Source organism: Neophocaena asiaeorientalis, unplaced genomic scaffold (assembly GCF_003031525.2).
Source record: "Neophocaena asiaeorientalis asiaeorientalis breed wild unplaced genomic scaffold, Neophocaena_asiaeorientalis_V1.1 scaffold714, whole genome shotgun sequence".
Classification (NCBI taxonomy): Eukaryota; Metazoa; Chordata; class Mammalia; order Artiodactyla; family Phocoenidae; genus Neophocaena; species Neophocaena asiaeorientalis.
The window spans coordinates 1,693,726-1,707,477 of record NW_020175660.1 but is presented as its reverse complement, the minus strand read 5'-3'; the positions used below and the strand labels follow the sequence as shown (position 1 = coordinate 1,707,477).

Below are 13,752 nucleotides of genomic sequence, written 5' to 3'. Positions count from 1 at the left end.
CAAGGTGGCAACAGGCTGCTAGCCATCACAAAGTGCACTATCTTTAAGGGAGACGTGGTTATCTCAGGAAGTGGAAGTTCTTTGTTCTGAATGCATGCCCCATTTTCAGTATAGTTCCCTTGGCAGTGACTGAATGACTAATCGAATGCCCATTAACAGCTTCATGAATGAAAGGAAATGTATTTTAAGAGAGCTTCGTGCTGGTACCCAATTGCACCGACAAACTCTTTTCAGAGTCTGACAAGAATCAGTTTCAAATAAAGGGTGACATTTAAACAACTAGAAACCTCAAGGGCCATGATTACACAGCCCCATTCACAAGCACCCTCCTGCTCGATGGTTCATTGGCAAGTTCACCCTGCAGATGCCTTCCCAGCTGCCCGAGGTAGGAAATGCCTGGCTGCTGTTGGTTAAGGAGGCATCTGAATACGCTCTGCAAATCCTTTCCCAGTGTCTTCTCAGGACCCAGAAGCCCCGATCTTGTCTGTCTGTATATTTGCAGCCGTTGTGAGATGTATCAGAGCCTTGAAGAAGTACTCTGGGGAGAAGCCTCACCACCAGACCAGGTCAGGCCAAGGGCCTTGTCACTAAAGATGTCGGTCCAAGTGAGCAGGACACGCTTTAAGACAGAGATGACAGCTGTGCTCACTCCTCCACCACCAGACCACCTCTCAACAGGGTGTAGGAATCACTGATTTCTTCTCTGAAGAACTTCCAGGTCTTTTCAGGATTTTCTCAGGCATCATTGTATCCCTACAAAGCAGTAAGTCACAGCAACAACTCCCAACTTCTAGCCGAGAAGTTTGACCTTGATTGAAACAGTCCTTGATTCTCAGAAGAACTGAGGCCACAGGTCACAGATGAAGGGCAACTTAGCCGGTGGCATCTCTGGGAAAATAGTTCCTGTGCCGGCTTATTCCACCCTGTCTACCGGGGCGTCCTGCTAAGCACTACCCCACCCCGTATCCCAGGACCCCACCTGGTTTGCTGACCTCAGTGTCCTATCAGCAGATTCAGCTCTGGGAAACTGGAATTCCTTTGGCCCACATCCAGCTCCAGATCAGCTCACACCCCAATCTAGCCATAACCCAGCCCCACCCCTCAGCATGACTCGGTCACGCCTTGGCCAAAGCTCTCTAGAGCTCCAGACTCAAGCATCTGGCCATCCACCTGCACACCCAAGAGGGCCCCAAACACAGCATGTCCAAAGATAAACCAAAAAAATAAAAACCCTCTCCATCTCACTAAATGGACCAGACATATACCTACTTTCCCAAGTCTGGAACCTGGGAATCTTCTTTCTCTCTCCCACACCCAAGTCATCCTGTCCACTTGACACCCAAGTATCTTTCTAATCCATTTATCCTCTCTAAGTCCACTTCTGCTTTTGTTGCTTGCCCAGCATTACTTTCTTTGGGGACTACCTCTATGCCCTGGTATGATAACCCTGCACATCCATGTGATTCAAGTGGGGCTGACCCCACCATCTTGATCTAGGAGTGGTCAAGGGATCCAGGCCTGGAGACAGAAAGTGAGTCTCCAGAACCCGGAGTTCTTACTGGGCATGGCGAGAAAGCTATGCCCTTTCTCCTTGGGCTCACGAGGACCAAGGTAAGACAGGAGCTGTGGGGCCTCTTACTATCACATGTAGAGTGTAAAGCCATGAAGAGACCAGCAGAATCAAGGGATTAGAGAGAGTGATAGAGACCGGGGGCAAGGAAAGGAGAGCTCTGATGTCATTGTTTTAACCCCTGAATCCAGCCTACAGTCAAAGAACTTCCTTTGGACAGCCCCATGACATGAGTCTATAAATTCCCTATTTCATCATAACAAGTTTGAATTGTGGTCTATCTCCAACTACTGAACACCTGCTGACCCAATAGCTCACATGGACGGGTCTCCCTCCCTTCAATCTCACCTCCTGTATTAGTCTGCTAAGGCTCCCATAACAAAGTATTACAAACTGGGTGCCTTAAGCAACGGAGATGTATTGTCTCACAGTTCTGGAGGCTGGAAGTCCAAAATCAAAGGGCCAGCAGGGTTGGTTCCTTTTGAGGGCTGTGAGGGAGAATCTGTCCATGCCTTTCTAGTAACTTCTGGTGGTTTTCCAGCGATCTTTGGCCCTTCTTGGCTTGTAGAAGCATCACCCAGATCTCTGCCTTCAACCTCACATGGCGTTCTTCCTGTGTGTGAGTGTCTCTGTGTCCAAATTTCCTCTTTTTGTAAAGACACAGTCACATTGGATTAGGGACCCTCCGTACTCCACTATGAGCTCATCTTAACTAAGAACATCTTCAATGCCCCTACTTCCAAATAAAGTCACATTCTGAGGTATGCAACGAAATGAATTCTGGAATGCAACGAAATGAAACGAGGGAGTTGCCATTTACTGAAAGGGGGAGATTAAGGAAGAAGAGGTGAGGAGGCAAATCAGGAGCCTGCTTTTGAACACACTGATTGGATGTCCAGTAAACACAAAGTAATGGCTGGATAAACAAATCTGGAGAGCAGGGGGAGGTCCAGACGAGAGATTCCCATTTCGGAGCATTGGACATTGAAACATTTGGTGGTATTGAAAGCCAGGAGGGCTTCCCTGGTGGCACAGCGGTTGAGAGTCCGCCTGCCGATGCAGGGGACACGGGTTCGTGCCCCGGTCCGGGAAGATCCCACATGCCGCGGAGAGGCTGGGCCCGTGAGCCACGGCCACTGCGCCTGCGCGTCCGGAGCATGTGCTCCGCGACAGGAGAGGCCACAACAGTGAGAGGCCCGTGTACCGCAAAAAAAAAAAAAGAAAAGAAAGAAAGCCAGGAGCCTGGATGAACCCACCTAGGGAATGAGAGCAGATGGGCCTCCATGGCTTCCTGGGGACAGGCCAATGTTCCAAGGTCAGGGAGATGAGAGCCCAGGAAAGGAGCCTGAGAAGGAGTGCCCAGTGAGTCAGGAGAGAACCACAAGTGTGGCATCCTGAAGTAGTCACATGCAGAAGAGTTTCAAAGAGAAAAAACTGACCAACTGCCACATGCTACTGATTGCCACATAAGACAAGACTGAGAACTGGCCACGGGATTTGGCAACACGGAGGTCACCAGTGACCTTGGCAAGAGCTACTTGGGTGGACAAAAGAGCATGGGAGGAGGAGAAGCAGAGACTTCGAGATTCCACAAGCCTCTGGGGTTCTGTGTGAAGGGGAGCCCAGAAAACTGGTGATGTTGGACTGATGCTCGTGAGTGAATGAGAGGAAAACAAGATCGAGTGAACATGGGGGTCTTTTCATTAATGGTAATTTTTCAACAGTGTTCAGGGTACAGGGAAACAGGCACTATTCAGGGAGTGGAAATCATTCCAGCCTCTTGGGAAATCACTTTAGCAATACACATCCAGAGCCTTGAAAGATGTCCATGCCCTTTGATCCACTAATTCCACTTCTGGAAACCTCTCCTCAGGAAATAATTCCAAATACAGAAGAAAGTTCTCTGCATAGACATTTGTCACAGAATTATTTATAATAGGTCTAGGAACATCTAAATATGCCACAACAGATAATGATTAAGTATGCAGGATGGACCCACTGACTGGATTATAAACTCCCTGAGAACAGGGATGGTGTCTATTTTATTTATCACTTACCCCCAGCACCTACCATGTAACTGATATTTGTTGAATGAATGAATAAATATTCTTATAAAGTTAAGCAAAAAAAAGATAAAATCATCCTTAAATTTACATGTAAATCTGCATACGCTCACAGTATGATCTCAACCGTGTTTTAAAAAAACAAACAAACAAAAAACACCCTAACGCTATATATATAAAAACTAAAGAAATAACTCCCTAAAATGTAAACAGTAATCATCTTTGGGTGGTGAAATATGATTTCCTTTTTCATTTTATTTTAATTTTGCATATTTTTAAAAATGAATATGATTACTTTTATGATGGAAAAAACAAGTCAAGGTCATTTCTTTACAAAGGGAAGGCTTGGGAGTTCTCTGGCGGTCCAGTGGTTAGGACTCAGGACTTTCACTACCGTGGCCCGGGTTCAATCCCTGGTTGGGGAACTAAGATCCCACAACCCACATGGCGCAGCCAAAAAATAAGAAATAAAAATAATAAGGAAGGGCTAAAGTTAGGCAGGATTTACACTCTCATCGACAGGACTCAATAAGGTTTTGCACCCTCCGAGTGTCCCCAGGCAGTCTTTGTCGGTGTGAGTCTCCAATTCCAGCCATGGTGCTCCTATGAAGATGGGTTCCTCCCACTACTATCAGGGACAGGTCTGTTTTCTGGGTGAGAAAAGGCCCCTCCAAGAGCTAAAGAGAGATGCTGTTCAGAGGTACCAGCTTTCACTGGAGCATTTTCTAGATTCTTAACCAGCTGGCAAAAATAATACCCAGCGAGATGGAAAACTGTTGATGATACAGTTTTAAGTGAAACAGAGCAGAATACAGAGGAGCATGTTCGCCAAGAATATAACCACGCAAACTGTTCATTTCACAAATATTTATTGAAGGAAGGAAAAGGCCACAAGAAATATGTCCACATGCAGCCAGATATGCAATCAAAACTGAATCCACCTTTTTAGCAATACCATTTTACAGCCATATCTCTAGAACTAGGATTCCTATAGCTCTACTGTACATCCCACCGTGGGTGTCTAAAGGTGCTCACCGGCTGGCTCCAGGCTCCAGGGCAATCTGTTTCCTAGAGGAGAGCTTCTCGAATGTTTGCACCATTAACTCGGAGATCTTGATAAAATGCAGATTCTGATTCAATAGGTCTGGGGTGGGAAGAGAGATTCTACGTGCCAAACAAGCTCCAAGTGATGCTAAGGCTGCTGGTTTTCTGAGTACACTTTGAGATACAAGTGCCAAAGGTGCTGGATAAATGGGAAACCCCAAGGGTCATTAGGAACAGGAGCAGGAGACAGCCATCCACGCAAGTTGTGCCAACCCAGCAAGGTGAGGGGAGCACAGAAGATACTCAGCGAGGCTTCCATCCTCTACCCAAATTCCCAATGCCAAGCACCTTCACCAGATGCTCAGCCTGGTCCCCCAGTCTTCAAGCATGCTAGCACCCTAAAGCATCCTTGTCCCCAAGCATCTTGACACCACTGAGATAAGTGGTGACACACAAACTCCAGGCAATCGTCTGGGATCTGGAGGGGCCTGAGGCCCCCAGTTCCTTGCAGAGCTTGAGCAATGACATCTTTCTGGAATGGGTCCCAGGGTCTGGGCTTCGCTGGCAGGTGGTTACCTGGAGCAGCCAGCCGCAGGTGGCACCAGAGGACAAGCACAAGCTGCAACCAAGAGAATGGCTCAACAATCTGTCCAGAAAACCAGGGTAAAGGTGAGCAAAGGAATGGAATGAGAGATGTGACCAAAAGCTGGGACAAAATAAACAGTTCCAGGAAGGGAGCTGGTGACTCAAAGAGCAGCTGTCTTTGGTGTCAGCTGTACAGGTTCTTGGTCAGAGGCCAGGCCAGAGAGATGATCAAATGCGGCTGTTCAATCTCCTGCTACCTGGCCCTTTGCCAGATGCCCTGTGTAGAGCCAACCCTAGGGGCCTCACAGTGAGGCCCCTCCAAGGGTCTGGGGACTTGAATACCCTGCCCTGGAGGCCGTGGTGGGTCCAGCCACTAGCCACTCTGCAGGACTGAGCAGGTACAACCAGGTCTGGCCATCCCATCCAAGGTGGCCCACAGCAATCTTGACATTTCCCTTTCTGCAAGGACAAGCTGTCTGGTCCACACACAGATGAAGCCTTGGATCCAGAAGCGTGAACCTTGACCTCTACGGGTGAGATATTCACACTCATCGTAGCCCTTTCTCCATTTCCCAGGCTGGCTGGAGGAAGGGGGACGCTCTGCTCCTTTCAGCCCGTGCCCCAGACTTTAAGAACTCCCTCCCTGGCCCTGCCGTTACTGAAAGCCGCTGGGAGGCCCGAAGTCCTGGGGAGGCTTCGGAAGAACGGTGACACATCACCTGGGGCAAGTCAGCTCAGGGGCAGAGTGGAACGAAGGAGGCTGGAGTCATGGCCTTAAGTACTGTAAGTCTCTGCAGTGGGTGGACTGGGGAGGGTCGCAGGGTCTTTGGCCAGCTGCCTTGTCAAGAGAGGTCCTGGGAGGCAAGGAAGGGCAGGCGAGAGGGTGTGGCTGCAGCAGCCTGAGCCCTTCCTACACTGGACTGTGGCGCAGGGTGCTGTCCCCAGCTCAGCACTCAGCAGGGGCACCTGCTACATTTCTTGTCACCACGGTAAATCTTTCTGCAGCTCTCTCCCTGTGCCAGGGACTGTCCCAGGCATAGGGGACCCAAGCTCTTTGACAATACAGATGTCACCCTCAAGGGGCCCACAGTCCTATCAAGGAGATATGCTTGCAGGCTTATTTCCATTCAAGGTGGCAGATACAAAGAAAGAGAAAAAGGATGGAGTAGCATGTGAACCCTGGAATTCCTGCTGCTCAGGGCTGATCTTCCTACCACAGAGGAGTGTGAGCTGGCTGCCAGGGTCCATTCTCTGCAGCTGGATGTGCTAATGATATACAGTAATCCCCCTGTCTTGCCTCCATAGAACTCTTTACCACTTACAAAGCCCATCCACAAACATCGTCTCCCACAGAGGTTAGGGGTTTACCAAGGTCCAGAGCTCTGACTCCACGTGTTCTTCCCCTCACCCCACCACGGCCTTGCAGCCTCACGGGTGGAAGTGAAATCCCTGGGCTCCCGGGCTGGGCATCTGTTGCTGAGTTACCAGAATGAACTACAGACCATCAATCAGACCATCTCTGGCTCCGGCATCTGCTCAGGACGCAAGACATACTGTGTGTGACCTGCAGAACCCAGACTCAGAATTCTCCCAAGAACAACAGCTGAACCATCAGAATGCTCGGCTTCACAAGGCCCCTATCTGGGCCCCACAAAGCCAGTGCCACCCCCAGCTTGCAACGTGCCCACTTAGCTAAGTGAGGGAGGCTGGTAATGAACATGGCAGAGAGAAGCCCTAAACCTGGCTAGATGGGGTTGGACCTGCCACTGAGCCTCAGAGACCCTTTGGAGACTTCCGTGTGCACCGTGGACAGAGGCAGATGCTCGGACTCCTCCACAGGGACACTCTGCTGGCAAGTCAGCACCAAGGCCTTGACCTCCTTCTTGAAGTTGGTGTTGAGAAAACCATAGATGAAAGGGTTGACACAGGTAGAGGCCATGGCAAGCAGGTGGCACACCAAGAAGATGAGGTTGCCATGACAGATGGGGATGGCCTCATGGTACCAGTCCTCCAGGCTGTTGAACACATGCAGGGGCAGCCAAAGCACAGCAAAGGCAGCCACCATGACCACAAGGACCACATTGATCCGCTTCATCTGCCAAGCCCGAAAGCTGTAGGTGCCCTTGCGGAATACCCGCCCCCGCTTCCGCAGACGCTGGTAGATGCGAGCGTAGCAGACCAAGATGAAGGCCAGTGGGATGCAGTACTGGAAGAGCAGCAGAAAGGTGGTGTAGATGATGCGGTGATGGCCCAGTGGCCAGGACTCAGTACAGACCACCTTATCCACCAGAAACTCCAGAGCCTTGGAGTGGTTCTTATGAAAGACATTCTCTAGGATGCTGTTAGCCAGGAAGGGCAGGGAAAGGAAGCCCGCGATGAGCCAGATGACCACAATCCCCAGGTAGGCCTGTGAGACACTGGGTTTCCAGCCTGTTGGATTGATGATGAGCTGATGCCTCTCCAGAGCCACAAGTACGAGCGAGAGGATGGAGACTGTCACCGACATACACTGGATAAAGGCCGATATCTTGCAAAGGACCTCGCCAAAGATCCAGTAGTCCATGATGGTGTAGATAGCCGTGAGTGGCTGGCAGATGAGGCACATGAGGAAGTCAGAGAAGGCCAGGTTGGCAATAAGCAGGTTGGTCACATTGGCCTTCTCCTTCTGCCTAATGGTCACACATATCAGGCAGAGGTTGCCCAGGACTCCCACAATGGTCTCAATGCTGTAGGAGGTGACAATGAAGACCATTGGGTCTATGGAATCCTGGCAGTAGTCAGAGAAGTTGTATGGAGTGTACAGAGAACTTGACTTGCTCCTGTTTTGACCCTGTGGGGATTCTGGGAACAGCAAGGCCAAGAAGTGAGAGATGTTCATGGTGGATGTGAAAAGATTCCAGGAGATTCAATGATGACGTCTGCAAAGCAAAGACAAATGGCACTGAAGGACAGTGCCTCCTGTGTGGAATCCAGGGAAGAGTGGGGACCAGGTAGAGAGGTTCATGGCTGCTTCCTTCCCAAGGCTGAGACCTAGAGGACCTGAAACTCAGAGATGTAAAGCAACTTGCCCATAGTCACACGGCTAATAAGTAATGGGGCCCAGATACAAACCCAGGTCTGTCTGACGTCAGAACCTGTTCCACAAATTCCCTCTGACCTCAGAGTTTGAGGCTATTTTGATGATAAAGAAGTTGGACTGTTGTATGCAGAGTTCAGGAGGCTTTGAAAGAATGGTGACAAATCACCTGGGGCAAGTCAGCTCAGGGTCAGAGTGGACCAAAGGAGGCTGGAGTCATGGCCTGGAGGCTGGAGAATTATTTAGGGAACACAGGTAGAAATCCCCTTATCACATTTTATGCAAATAGAGACAGCAACACATTCTGCCATGTGCTCAGGTCCTTCCATGGCACCCCCTTTAGGACAGAACAAAAACCTCGGGGCTTGACACACAGTGTGCCCTCCTGGTCTCAGTCCCTACCTGCCCTGCCAGCCTTGTTTCTCAGGTGACACATGGCAGAGTTGAAGACAGCCAGGTATGCAAAAACTGGGCCATCAGCACACCAGCTCTCTCCTCCTGACCCCTATGTGTATACACACACCAGGCCAAGGTCAAGGGATGCCCATTGCCTTCCCTATGGGTCCCCTCCATGCCTATGCTCAAGTTACAGCTTGCAGCTCCCAGACTCCAGCCTGGGCCATACCTCCATGTCCCGGCCCAGCCTAGCCGTTTTCCTCTGGTGCCTCAACACAAGGGACTTCATTTGAATTTGGACTCCAGAGCCTCCAGGTGGTAATGCCAATGACAGATATTTTGACGTGGAGCGCCACCACGTCATCACACACCACTGGGGCTCACCTTCCTCGTGACTTCTCTAGTCATCACTAATCCCACAAGCAGTTCGCAACCTTCAGGAGACATCGGAATCATTCTAGGAGCAGATTGAAAGCGGAACCCCTCACCAGGAGATGCAGTTAAGTGAGTCCAGGATGGGGCCCAGGAATCTGTATTTTAACAACTGACCCATATGACTCCGACGCACATGGTCCTTGGACCCCATTTCAGTACAGTTCATAGAGGAATACCCTGTTACAGATATCCTTTAAGGCCTTATAATCGTCGTGTCTATTTGTGAACTGTGAACATTATATATGTTCTTTATGTTCTAGTGCTAAGTTAGAGACAGTTTTTACAGGGTATAGCCAAAATTAACCAGAGGTCAATAAAACCTATTTGTCAGCCGTCAGAAACGTCACTCCCTGTACATTTAATTTGGCTTATAAAGATGAGGCACATTTTGCCACGTACAAGACCGTCATGAATTCAAATGATAGTTTAGCGTCTGGTTATTTCGGCTACCCAATCCCAGACGCAAGAGGATTTTTCTGGTACCACAGTCTTCGGGCAAAAAGAGTCATTTGGAATTGAATGTGACAAAATGAAATATACCAGGGTGAAATATAAGGTCCAGTATTTGAGTGAAAAAACAGCCATAGCTGCATGAAACTGTGGCAGATACACTGTGCTCAGAAGCAGCAAATAAGATGGAAACCCAAGACTCGGTTGACCAACAGCCAGGGCTGGGTCAACAATGGGAAACAACACCATTGGTTCCAAACTGGCCAAGCTCAGCGTGATCAGAGTGCCATTACTAGACGGGGAGGGCTCCAGAAAATCCTCCCTGCTTTGTTCATTCATTCACTCAATAAGCATGTACCAAGTCCCACGCTAGAAACAAGGTCTGCAAAGATGACTTTTACAGCCATGTCTCTCCCAGACCAGAGGAACTAGCCACAAGGAACACAGATGAACCTCAATGCCACACTGCCATCGCCAAAACCAGTATGAATGGAATGCCTGTGAGCTGGGAGATCAAGGAAGGAAGCAAGGAGATGAGAGGAGAGGGGACATGGATCCAGGGCTCAAAGGATGAAGAGGAGTTAACTATCCAAATAGACAAGGTGGAGGAAGGAATTCAAGGTACAGGAAACAGGGTACAAAGGCAAGGAGGCAGGAAAGAAGAAAGCCTCCTCAGAGGACAGTAAGCAGTTCAGAATAACTAGAGCCTAGAGTAGGTGGAAGGGAGTGATAAAAGATGGGCTGGAGAGGTGGGCCAGACCAGGAATGCTGGGTGAGCTGCTGAAAGGCTGCCAGCAAGCCCGAGTTCATTCCAGAAAGGTCACTTGGATGTAGAGAATAGATTGAGGGAAAGGGCCAAGACAGGAGGAGGGGGAGGGCTGAAGGTAGCACTGGGGATCTGCCTGGCTTGCAGCCCTCTTCTCAGAGAATCCATAAAGAGCTAACACAAGTGATGGTCACCAGTGAGCCGGGAAACCCCACACCAGTCCCCGCTGATTAGACCACACAGATGCCTGAACCCAAATCAGCCCTTCCCAGCAGCTTCTGGGACTGGGGCAGAGGAGGGAAGTGCTGGGGCTGGGAGAGCATCAACATGGGAAGGAGATCTTTGGGGGACCAAGAAAGGAGCAGAACCGCCAGCTGGTCCTTGCATCTTTCTCCAGAGCTGCAGGTGCTGGAAGGGAACACCAGGGAGGGGACCACTCCATAAGCCCCTACCCCAGAAAGGCCCTCTGTACACAGGAACTGAGGATTTCCAGAAGCATTCTCCAGGGGCAAGGCAGTAACAATTCAAACCCCTGAGCCCCAGGTCAGCACGAAAGCTGGTCTCCTTCTGTAGAAAGTGCACAGGGGCAGTAGGGAGAAGGCAGTGGCAACACGCATGCAGAGGTGACTCTGGTCTGAGTTTGGTCCCACAGACACATGGGAGGCCCAAGCAGCCTCAGGGGCTGTACCTGGGCGGGGGCTGGGGAGAGAATGGAAGCAACTGAGCCTGCCATACCCAGAGGAGCAGGAAGGGGAATTTGGAAAGACAGGCAGGGGAGGGAAGGCGGGAGCCCAGTCTCGCAGGGAGCCCAAGGAGGGGGTGTGTCTTGCCTCACCCTGGAGAGCGCGCACACTTTGCTGGGAGACAGAGGGCAGAAGGGACTTTAGCCTTCACCGAGCTTTGGGCACAAGACATCTCCCTGATCATTAATCCACACTGCAGCCCTGGGAGGAAGGCGTTCCTAGGCTGAACCATGTGAAATTGCCAGTATCCAAGCGCTTTCAACCTGCAAAGACAGCGAATCCACATGGTTGGATCTAAGAGCAGCCGCATTTCAAAGAGGAGGACACTGAGGCCCAGTTAGATGAAGGGACCTGGCCAACGTCCCCACAGTCAGTAAGTGGCAAAGCTGAACTGGAACCCTGGTCAGTCTGATCCTGAAGCCCCCAGCACCAGGCCCTGCCAGACAGATTTTGAAAAGGAGGAAAGAGGAGCGGGGCCTGTCTTGAAGCAGGAGGTGAACTAATGTGGGGCAGGTGGAGTGGTAGAGGCAGGGTTGGAGATGGACATCCAAGGTCCCCAACAAAGCGTGACTGGGTGAGCACCTGGGGGTGCCGGGATGTGGCTCGCCCAAGTGAGAAGATGCCCCAGGTGGGGTGGCAGCTGCCCAGCATTCCCTGGCCTCGGGCCCCAGCATGCTGGCTCAGAGCCCCCTCCTCCCGGGGCAGCTCTGCGGACAGCCCAGCCTCTCCAGCCCCTCATCCTTCCCAAGCAGATGAGGGTTTGGAGTCCCTAATGGAATGACACTTCTAGATAGAGCTGCCTCCTTCCCGACACAGTTCGGAACCCCAGAGGCCCCTCGCCAGGGCAGAACACAAGAGCACAGCTCCCAGGGGAGAGACATAGGCTTGAAGGGCTATCACAAGCGAGTGTCTATCCCTTTCAGCCTCCAGCAATGCAACTCTTCACCAGGATCACCTCAAGGTGATTGCATCCACTCCCCAAGGCTGCTGAGCTGGGGCCACTCCGACCACTTCAGACCCTTCTGGGTGATTTGGAGTTCCCCCGAGGGCCCTCACACCAAGACTGTCCCTCACTTCCCACTGCATTCCTTAGAGATGCCCAGTGAGGGCCAGGAGACCTTAGGTCCTCCAGGCACACCCCTCGGGGTGGCGATTCTGGGAGCGGGAAGGCAGACTATTGTGCAAAGTCAGTGAAATAGTGTCTCCGGGTTTAGATCCCAAGCAGCTCTCGTTCTGCAACCCGGGGAGCGGGCGGGGAGGGAGCCTCCACTGCAGTCTGCCTTCCCAGCACTCAGAGGAAAACTAATGGATAATACAAATAATATCAATTCTCCCATGAGGTTAAGAATGGAGAGAAGAATGTCTGCTTTGTTTCCCGAAATTTCAGCAAACAGCTTCTGTCTCCTAAAGCCCGCGGCGCCCACATTTTCCACGTACCCCTTATCTGCTCTCCCGGCAGCACACAGATGAGGACAGGTGGGACTGAAGGAGCCCAAGTCCGCTCGAGGAGCAGGGTTCCCCGCACCGCCCCGGTTGCGCGGCTCTGAGCCCCTGCGAAGCCCACCCGGCGACCCCTCCCCAGGCGCCCGGCAGAGGAAGCGCGCGGCTTCCCGGGGACCCCTCGGGCCCGGGTCCCTTCTGCCCCTGGGATCCACGGGGCAAATCGCGGAGCCCGCGCCGGTCTCACCTGCTCCGGCGGCCCGGCGCTCTCTGCGTGCGGAGCGGAGCCGCCCTGCCGGTCTCCCCGCCCGCTTGCCTCCCTCCCGCGCCGCCGCCGCCAGTGCCCGCCCAGTCTGCCGCCCGCACCGCCCTTGAGGACGCTCTGACCGGCCGCAGGCGACCCAGGCGCCTGCTCCGGAGCTGCGGCCACGAGCCCGTCCGCCGTGCGCCAGGAGCTGCAGCCCCATACGCCGGCCTCCCCAACGCCCACCCCGACCCTACACACAAGAGGGCTGGAACTGCCCTGTTGGTGTTCTCTCTGAGCCCCAGTGTCCTCATCCAGGAAATGGGCATAAGAAGACCTGCCTTTCATAAACTCATTCACAAATATTAATTACAGGCCTCCTATGAACCTGGCTCTCCTTCTAGACACAGAGCTGAGCAAAACAGAGTTCCTGTCCTTGTGTTATCCTGGAGTTCCCAGCCCTGGGGGGAGAAGGCCCATCAGGGACAAGTAAATAAGTTAATAAGTTATTGCAGGGAGTGAGATGCTGTGGGGAAATGGGTCAGCTTTAGATATGTGGGCCAGGCAGAGGGCACAGTAAGCGCAAAGGCCCTGAGACTGGAGGCATTGGCTCACTGCAGACCACTGAAGGGCGGTGTGGCTGGAAAATGCCAGGGCTTTCAGAGGTGCATGTGGGAACAGTCAGGGAGGCCCTGGTAGATCCTGGAAAGGCCTCCAAGATTGTTGCAACAAGAATCAAGTAAGAAAGCACTTCTCTTGGGGCTTCCCTGGTGGCGCAGTGGTTGAGAGTCCGCCTGCCGATGCAGGGGACACGGGTTCATGCCCCGGTCCGGGAGGATCCCGCGTGCCGCAGAGCGGCTGGGCCCGTGAGCCATGGCCGCTGAGCCTGCGCGTCCGGAGCCTGTGCTCCGCAACGGGAGAGGCCACAACAGTGAGAGGC

At 52.0% G+C, this 13,752-nt stretch overlaps 1 protein-coding gene across 1 annotated transcript; it reads right to left on the bottom strand.

Moving 5' to 3' along the window:
• Nucleotides 1-4,500: 4,500 nt before the first annotated feature.
• LOC112390484 (neuropeptide Y receptor type 4) lies at nt 4,501-12,853 on the bottom strand. The gene is made up of 2 exons (XM_024731440.1): nt 12,816-12,853; nt 4,501-8,180 (listed from the first exon to the last, which is right to left on the bottom strand). The coding sequence occupies exon 2, from the start codon at nt 8,138-8,140 to the stop codon at nt 7,007-7,009; it is 1,134 nt and encodes a 377-aa protein (XP_024587208.1). The 5' UTR covers nt 8,141-8,180; nt 12,816-12,853; the 3' UTR covers nt 4,501-7,006.
• Between the last annotated feature and the right edge of the window lie 899 nt (nt 12,854-13,752).

Excerpts from the sequence above, each read along its gene's own strand:
- LOC112390484 (XM_024731440.1), bottom strand. The coding sequence starts at position 8,140 with ATGAACATCTCTCACTTCTTGGCCTTGCTGTTCCCAGAATCCCCACAG.